The 8,133-nt window shown below is 62.7% G+C and overlaps 1 protein-coding gene across 1 annotated transcript; it reads right to left on the bottom strand.

The window, feature by feature from the left end:
* Positions 1-1,240: 1,240 nt before the first annotated feature.
* Positions 1,241-7,088, bottom strand: LOC113940618 (protein Wiz-like; the record flags this gene model as incomplete). The annotated part of the gene is given in 4 exon segments (XM_027631775.1): positions 1,241-1,588; positions 1,798-2,692; positions 2,694-4,269; positions 6,979-7,088. Coding segments are annotated over 4 exon segments (2,929 nt in total), but the record flags the coding sequence as incomplete, so codon positions are not given.
* Positions 7,089-8,133: the final 1,045 nt, after the last annotated feature.

Raw genomic sequence — 8,133 nt, 5'->3', positions numbered from 1 at the left:
CTTTGGGGGAACAGGTTTAAGTTTTGAGCCTTTGGGAGAACAGGTTTAAGTTTTCAGTCTTTGGGGGAACAGGTTTAAGTTTTGAGCCTTTGGGAGAACAGGTTTAAGTTTTCAGTCTTTGGGGGAACAGGTTTAAGTTTTGAGCCTTTGGGAGAACAGGTTTAAGTTTTGAGCCTTTGGGAGAACAGGTTTAAGTTTTGAGCCTTTGGGACAAAAGCCCATTGCAGGTTTTGGGGCAAGCTCAGGTTTAAGTTTTTAGTCTTTGGGAGGACAGCAGGTCACAAGTTTTGGTGCAAGCTCAGGTTTAAGTTTTGAGCCTTCGGGGGAACAGCCCATTGCAGGTTTTGGGGCGAGCTCGGGTTTAAGGTTTTAGTTTTTGGGAGGACAGGTTTAAGTTTTGAGCCTTTGGGAGAACAGGTTTAAGTTTTGAGCCTTTGGGAGGAGAGCAGGTCACAGGTTTTGGTGCAAGCTCAGGGTTTTGAGCCCTGGGAGTTGTTTGGGATGGGCTCTGCTCTGGACTGATCCTGTTTGAACAGTGCTGAGGGAGAGGGACCAGCTCAGACCCAAATCCATTCGGGAAGGACCCCTCAAGCTTCCCCCCATGGTACCAACACACCCAGGGGGAAAACACGGACCCCCAAGGCGGAGGTTGTGTCCTGTCTTGGCTGGACTGGACCCCAGACCACACCCTCCTCCCTTCTCCAAGCGGGTGAAGCTTCAGGGGTTTCCCGATGGAAACCTCGTTCCTGAACGCGGCGTTTCCCAAAGCACGAAGCCCCAACAGCCACAGCGACGGATGGGACCCCTCAGGAGGTGGTGGCACTGTCAGGCTCCTCCACCTGCCACCGCCTCCACCACCCACCCCCAAACCACCTCAGACCCCAGAGAGACGACGACGCAGCGACCGACGCCAGCTCGCCCCAACCCAACCCAATCCAACCCAACCCAACTCAACCCAACCCAATCCAACTCAACCCAATTCAACCCAGCCCAATCCAACCCAGCCCAATCCAACCTAACCCAACCCAACCCAACTCAACCCAACCCAACCCAACTCAACCCAACCCAACTCAACCCAGCCCAATCCAACCCAACCCAACTCAACTCAACCCAACCCAACCCAACTCAACCCAGTCCAATCCAACCCAACCCAACTCAACTCAACCCAACTCAACCCAACCCAACCCAACCCCTCCCCGCAGGGCTGGGGGGGATCACGAGCCTTTTGGGGGCCACTCACCGTCTCTGTAGGGCTGCAGGGGCTCCTCTCCCCAGGCCGGGGGGAAGGGGGACAGCGGGGCCATGGGGGTGACGTTCTTGCGGGGGGTGAAGGCGCCGAGCGCGTCCCTGTCCCGGCCCGGCGACGAGGGCTCGGCCCCCAGCGCCGCCTGCAGCAGCGGGTGCTCCGAGGAGTTGGCCAAGAGCTCCTTGAGGATGTTGATGGGCGAGATGGTGAGCTCCCAGTTGGTGATGCCAAAGTCCCGCAGGTGGGCCCTGGCGTGGCTGGAGAGCCCCGCCCGCGTGTCGAAGCCGGCGCCGCAGAACTCGCAGCGCATCAGGCTGAAGGTGCTCGGGTCGAAGTTGGCGACTGTGAGGAAGGACAGAGAGTCAGGGGTGGCATTGAACCCCCGGGTCAGGCCTCTAAGAGGGGGGACAGAGGGTGTTGGTCGCCCCCCAGGCCACCGAACGCCCACGGCTCAGCCCAGCACCGCACCATACGTACCCGGTCCCGGGCGGGAGGAGAACACCCCCGAGAGCAACCCCAGAGAACAGAAACAGGCTGAATTGAATACATACTACCTTTTTTCTTCTTCTTTTGGAAGGAAAACTTTTGCTCAATGGCCTTCACTTCCTCGGCCGAGATGAAGTGCCGGACGTTGTAGCTCACGCCCACCCTGTTGAGGTGGCCCCGCACGTGGTTGGCCAGCCCGATGCCGTTGTGGAAGCGGTCGGGGCAGTAGGGACACTTCCTCTCCTCGTTCTTCAACATGCCGGCGTCGGAGTCCAGGAGGTCGTCGAGCTCCAGGGGACCCTCCAGGGGAGCGTCCAAGAGCAGCACGTCCAAGGGAAGGGGCTCCTCCATCACGAAATCCCGGGGCGGGAGCATCGCCTTCCTCTTGAACGCCTTCCCCCGCGGCCGCTTGGCCGCCTTGGGGTGCAGGTTCACCTCCTCCAGCACGACCAGGGGGACCATCATCCTCAGCTGCTGCTGCTGCTCCTCCGACGCCACCGACGAGTCCGTGGCCCTCAGGGTGTCCCTGAACGTCCTCTTGAGGTCCAAGGCAGCCTGAGGGATGGTGACGGCTCTGGGGGCCCTGCTCTCGCCCAAATCCAGCTCCGTGCCCACCGGGATCTCCTCCTCCGCGCTCCCGCCGTCGCCGCCCAACATCCACTTCTGCCGGAGCTCCTCCAGCCCCCCGGGGTGGCTCCGGAGGCCGTCGCCGTCTCCTTCAAGGTGCTGAGCCGCCGCTTTCTTCTTCAGCTGCTGCAGAGCAAACTGGGAATAAGCCCTGGCGGAGGGAAAGCCGGACAGTCCCAGGTTTTTGTGCGGGGCGGCGAACGGGGCCGCCTTCCTGGCGTGAAAGCCCGAGGCCTGGTAGTCCTTTTTGGCGGCCCCGTTGCTCCTGTCGAGCCGGGGCTGGGCAAGGGCGAAGCCGTGGGGGGGGTCGTAGTGGGCCGCGCTTTCCCGGGGGCGCGGGGGGGAAGAGCCGGTCGGCTTTGCCGAAATACTCGGCCTCCGGGAAGCGGCCGGGCCGGGCGGGGCTGTAGGCGTCCCTGCTGGTGCCCGGCTGGTTGGGATCGTCCTCGTAGGCCTCGGCCTCCCAGGAGAGGTGGGAGTGGGCGTATCTCATGTGCTCCTTGAGGATGTGCTCGTTGGGGGCCGGGAAGCCGCAGAGCACGCAGGCGCTGAGCCCTTTGGCGCTGCCGTGGGGCGGCGCCGGCGCCGGCAGGGCCGGGTGCTCGTTGGCCCTGAAGTGTTTGTAGAGGCCGCGCCCGGGGCCGTCCCGGCTCTCCCCGCCGCCCGCGCTGCCGAAGAGCCCCGAAGAGCTCTTGGTCCCTTGGTCCTTCCTCTCCTTGACGTGCATCTTGGCGTGCTGCACGAAGATCTTGGAGGAGTTGGTGCCGAAGACGCACTTGGGGCACTGTAGCCGCGCCTCCCGGCCCTCGTCCGGGAACTCGTTCAGCTTCTGGATCTCCTCGATGATCTTCTCCCGCGACTCCTGGTGGAGCCTCCTGTGCTGCTCCAGCGACGCGGGGTCCCCGAAGGCCCACCCGCACTCGTTGCAGCACAGTTGGCGCTGCCCCCCCAGGGCGTCCCCGTCTTGGTCCCTGCCCGGCCCGCGGTTGTGCTGGAGCATGTGATCCATCAGGTGCTCCTTCTTCTTGAAGTAGATGCTGCACTCGATGCAGGTGTAGACCGAGGGATCCTCCTCCTGGCCCAGCTCCTCCTTGCCCTGCTCCTCCAGCAGGACGCTGCACACGTAGGGCCTCATCTCCACGTCGTAGGAGCTGCAGGGAGCGGGGTCCAGGGACATCAGCGGCACCCGCTCCACCGAGTCCTCGGCGTTCACCGTCCACGACTGTTTGCCCACGGCCAGGTCGGCGCCGAGCTGGAGACTCGGCTTCTGCAGCATCCACTCGGCCGTCGAGAGCGGGGCCACCTCGGCCACGTCCGAGTCCACCACCAGCCCTTTCCTGTGGGACGAGGAGCCCTCCAGGGCTTTGGATTTGCCCAGGACGGGGTTGAGCGTTTTCCTGAACACCGGCGGGGGCAGCGGAGGAGGCACTTCGCGCACGGCCTGGCCCCGGAAGGGCAGGTTGGCTGCTACATCTGTCGGCTTGGTTACGTCTTTGTAGGGAGGGCTCGGGCTCCTGTTGGGCCTGGGAATCCAGTCGACCCTCTGGACTCCCCTCCTGCCTTTCTCCAGGTGCTCCCTGCCGAGCCCTTCGAGTTGCTTTGGTTCGTTTCTGAGATATTTCTCCTCGGCGGCGCGAGGACCCGGCGTCGTCTCCGCCGCCGCCCTCCCGCCCTCCGGCCCCTCCGAGTCGCTCTCCAGCTGCTCGGGATCCGCCCCCCGGGGCTCCCCGGCAAACGCCGCCTCCTTGGAGTCCTTGGGGCCAGAGAGTCTCTCTAAAGTGCTTTCCTGCCTCCCGTCGCCGTCCCAGGACAGGCCGCCGGACACCGTCATGTTCCGCAGCTCCAGGGCGCTCCGGGCGTCCGTCCTGTACAGGCCCTGCTGGAACTCCAAACGCTCCTCGGTGGTGGGGCTGCAAGGAAGTTTGGAGAGTTAACGGGGGGACGGGGGGGGGCCACCCCAACGTTCCCGGCGCCCCGGGAGCAGAGGGAGCCTCGCGGTGTCCCGGCGCCATGCGGGGTTTGTGGTGACTCCCAAAGATTAAAGAGCTGGGATGGAAACGGGGCCACCCCTTCCCACCCCGCCACGGCCACGTGGAGCTGGAAGAGTTCCCGCCTCTTACTCCAGGCCTGCTCCGAGACGTTTTCCTGGCTCTCCCTGCTGGGTGTGACGGGAGCACTGGGTTCCCATCACCACGTCATCACCACCTTGGGCCAGAGGTGCCTTTTCCCTGTGCTCCACCCACTCCCTCCCAACTTCCCTTTCCCCTCCCAACTCCTCGGGATGCTGGGACCCCTTTCACCCAGCTCTGGGTGACTCGTGTCACCATCAGGCCAAGGAGCTCTTCCAAGTGCATGAAAACAAACATGGAGCACACCAGAGGCCTCCCGGACCAAGGGGTGGTTTGTCTCCACCATTCCCGGGAGATCCCTCTCCACAGGAGTGGGAAGTCTCCCTTTCCTGTGCAGAGAACCCAAGGGATCAAGGTGGTCGCTCCTCATCCACTTCCAAACCCTTCCCGGAGCTGGGAACACCCCCTGGAGCAGCAGGAGAAGGTGAGAATCCATGGAATGAGTCCTGCAGAGGGATTGGGGGGGCCTGATGCCACCGGGATGGGGGGGATCCACCCCCACGGCACCAGAACGTGCTGTGGGTTGGAGGGGCTGAGCACATCCACGGGCAGTCCCAGCCTGGTGCTCTTGGAAGTCCTAAATTGGGGTGAGAGGTTTTTTCAGGGAAGAAGGAACCTCGGGAAGGTCCAACTGAGGCACTGGATGTTCTCCAAGATGCCTCGAGGACCAACAGTTATGAGACGGGATCTCAGGAGCCTCCAGCCCTTCCGTTGGAACCTCGGGGGGGAAGCAGAGCCTTGGATGGCCCCAAATCCCCAAATCCAGGTTCCTCAACTGGGCTCCAGGAGATCCAGGAGCCCCGACCTGCAGCTTCCCGGGGGTTGGGGGATGACAAAAACTCCAGGGCCGAGCAGAGTCGGGGCAAACCCTGCGGGGAGACTCCTCCACATCCCAATCCCTGTCCCGGCTTCTGGGCTGGAACTGGATCATCTTTGAGGCCTTTTCCAACCCAAACCACCCCACAGCTCCGTGGCTCTGCCCCGTGCCCGGGTTCTCCTCCCACACGGCTCCCATGGCACAAGAGCAGGACGGGAACCAGGAACCTCCTCCCGGCTCCTGCCCCGGGGTAAACCATCCGTGGGGAAGGAACCCGCGGGATCCCGGAGCCGGACACCCGGAGGAGCCCGGAGAGCCGAGGCCTCGTGTGAGGCCAGCTCCCTACGGATCTCACGCCGGCTCCCTACGGATCTCACACCGGCTCCCTACGGATCTCACGCCGCCTCTCTCCCTCCTTCTCTTTGAACCCATTTATTTCCAGCTTGTTCCTGGACAAAGCCGGGTTTGGGGGCAAACCGACCCTCCCGCCCCGCGGTGGGACCTGCCAGCTCCAAACCTGTCCCTGTTTTCCCTCGGGATAAGGGAGGGCGGCCGGGGGGCGGAGGGGCCGCTGTCCCTGGGGTGTTATCAGGGAAATGTGATTCCCACTCGTCCTGCAAACCCCGGGAACGTTATTAAAAATAACTCGGGAAGGGAAGCGCCGGCCCGGGAAGGATCAGGGAACAGAAGGACTGAAATAAGCCCATTAAAACGCGCCGGGAATCGGCTCAGCCGGAGCGATCCCGGGCCCGGCACGATCCCGGTGCCACGGGGAGGGACAAGGATCCTGTCCCTGCACGGGATTCGGGTGGGAATCCCAAATCCTGCTTTTTCCAGGGTGCTCGGAGCCAGCAGGACACCCCTGGGCAGCTTCGGGACACTCAAATGGAGCGTCCAGCTCCCAGGATTTCTGTTCCTGCCGGCAGGGACGGCCCCGGGAACGCTGGAGGGGGAACTGGGATGGCTCCAGCAGGAACTGGGATGGCTCCAGAGGGAACTGGGATGGCTCCAGAGGGAACTGGGATGGCTCCATGGATGGCTCTGAGGGGAACTGGGATGGCTCCAGGGGGAATTGGGATGGCTCCAGCAGGAACTGGGATGGCTCCAAGGGGAAACAGGATGGCTTTGAGGGGAAGCCAGGATGGCCCTGAGGAGAACTGGGATGGCTCTGAGGGGAAGCCAGGATGGCCCCAAGGGGAACTGGGATGGCTCTGAGGGGAACTGGGATGGCTTCAAGGGGGACTGGGATGGCTCCAGGAGGAACTGGGATGGCTCTGAGGGGAACTGGGATGGCTCCAAGAGGAACCAGGATGGCCCCAGAGAGAGCTGGGATGTCTCCAAGGGGAAGGGTGATGGTGAGAGGGAAGCCAGGATGGCTTCAAGCAGAACTGGGACGGCTCTGAGGGGAACTGGGATGCTCCGAAGGGAACTGGGATGGCTCCAAGGAGCGATTTGGGACAGGCAGAAGCAGGATGGCTCCTTGGGAAGCGGGACAAACGAGAGGAATTGGAGCAGCCACCACCACTCGGCACGAGGGGCCGCAGCTCCGGAGGGACCCGCCGACGTCCTCAGAGGTGGGACAACCCCCCGGGCACGGCCGGGAGATATTTCGGGATGTAACTGGAGCACCGTCAGCGACACTCCCAGCGCTGCCACGTCCCCGGGGAACTCACCCGAGCTCTGTCCTGTGAGCCACGGCCGGGACGGCTCCGGAGAGGGCGGGATCGGGCTCATCTGGAAGAGAGGAAAGCACCGAGGTCAGCACGGCCCAGGTGGGGCTTTTCTGCCAGGAACCGGGATAAAGGGATTTTGGGGGGGGTTCCAAAGGCTCTCCCAGCACATCCACCCCCTCTGCTCCCATGGCTGGGCCGGATTACGGGCGGATTTCCGAGCCACACTTAAGAGGGTTTAATCCCGGGCGCAGCTCCGGACGCGGAGCCGCTCCCGCAATAAGCAGTTTAACGGGAAGATGCGCCCGCCGCTGGATCAGCTCCCGAGGGATCAGCTCCCGAGGGAGAGCTGGGCCTGCTCCACAGAGAGCTCCGGAACACAGCCAGGTTCCCATGGGCCTGATCCATGGAGAGGGATCCAGAGCCATGGAGAGGGATCCAGAAACATGGAGAGGGATCCAGAGCCATGGAGAGGGATCCAGAGCCATGGAGAGGGATCCAGAGCCATGGTTGAGATCCCATGGTCCCTGATCCATGGAGAGGCATCCAGAGCCATGGAGAGGGATCAGGAGCCATGGTTGAGCTCCCGGGGGAGAGTTGGCCCTGCTCCATGGAGAGCTCTGGCACGGACCCCGGCTCCTGTGGGCCTGATCCATGGAGAGGGATCCAGAGCCGTGGAGAGAGATCCAGCATGGAGCCATGGTTGAGCTCCCATGGTCCCTGATCCATGGAGAGGGATCCAGAGCCATGGTTGAGCTCCCATGGTCCCTGATCCATGGAGAGAGATCCAGAGCCATGGTTGAGTTCCCATGGTCCCTGATCCATAGAAAGAGATCCAGAGCCATGGTTGAGCTCCCATGGTCCCTGATCCATGGAGAGGGATCCAGAGGCATGGCTGAGCTCCATGGAGAGGGATCCAGCCCTCTCAAGTCCCAGAGATCCAGCATTCCCACAAAGCCCCAGCGTGATCCCAGAGATCCAGTGCTCCCACAAAGCCCTGGTGTTGATCCCAGAGATCCAAACCCAATCCTCCCAAATCCCAGAGATCCAGCACTCCCACAAAGCCCTGGCGTTGATCCCAGAGATCCAAACCCAGTCCTCCCAAATCCCAGAGATCCAACACTCCCACAAAGCCCCAGAGTGATCCCAGAGATCCAA

The sequence above is a fragment of the Corapipo altera genome, unplaced genomic scaffold, assembly GCF_003945725.1.
Source record: "Corapipo altera isolate COAL_440 unplaced genomic scaffold, ASM394572v1 129786, whole genome shotgun sequence".
Classification (NCBI taxonomy): domain Eukaryota; kingdom Metazoa; phylum Chordata; class Aves; order Passeriformes; family Pipridae; genus Corapipo; species Corapipo altera.
This window is presented reverse-complemented; position numbering and strand designations above follow the sequence as displayed.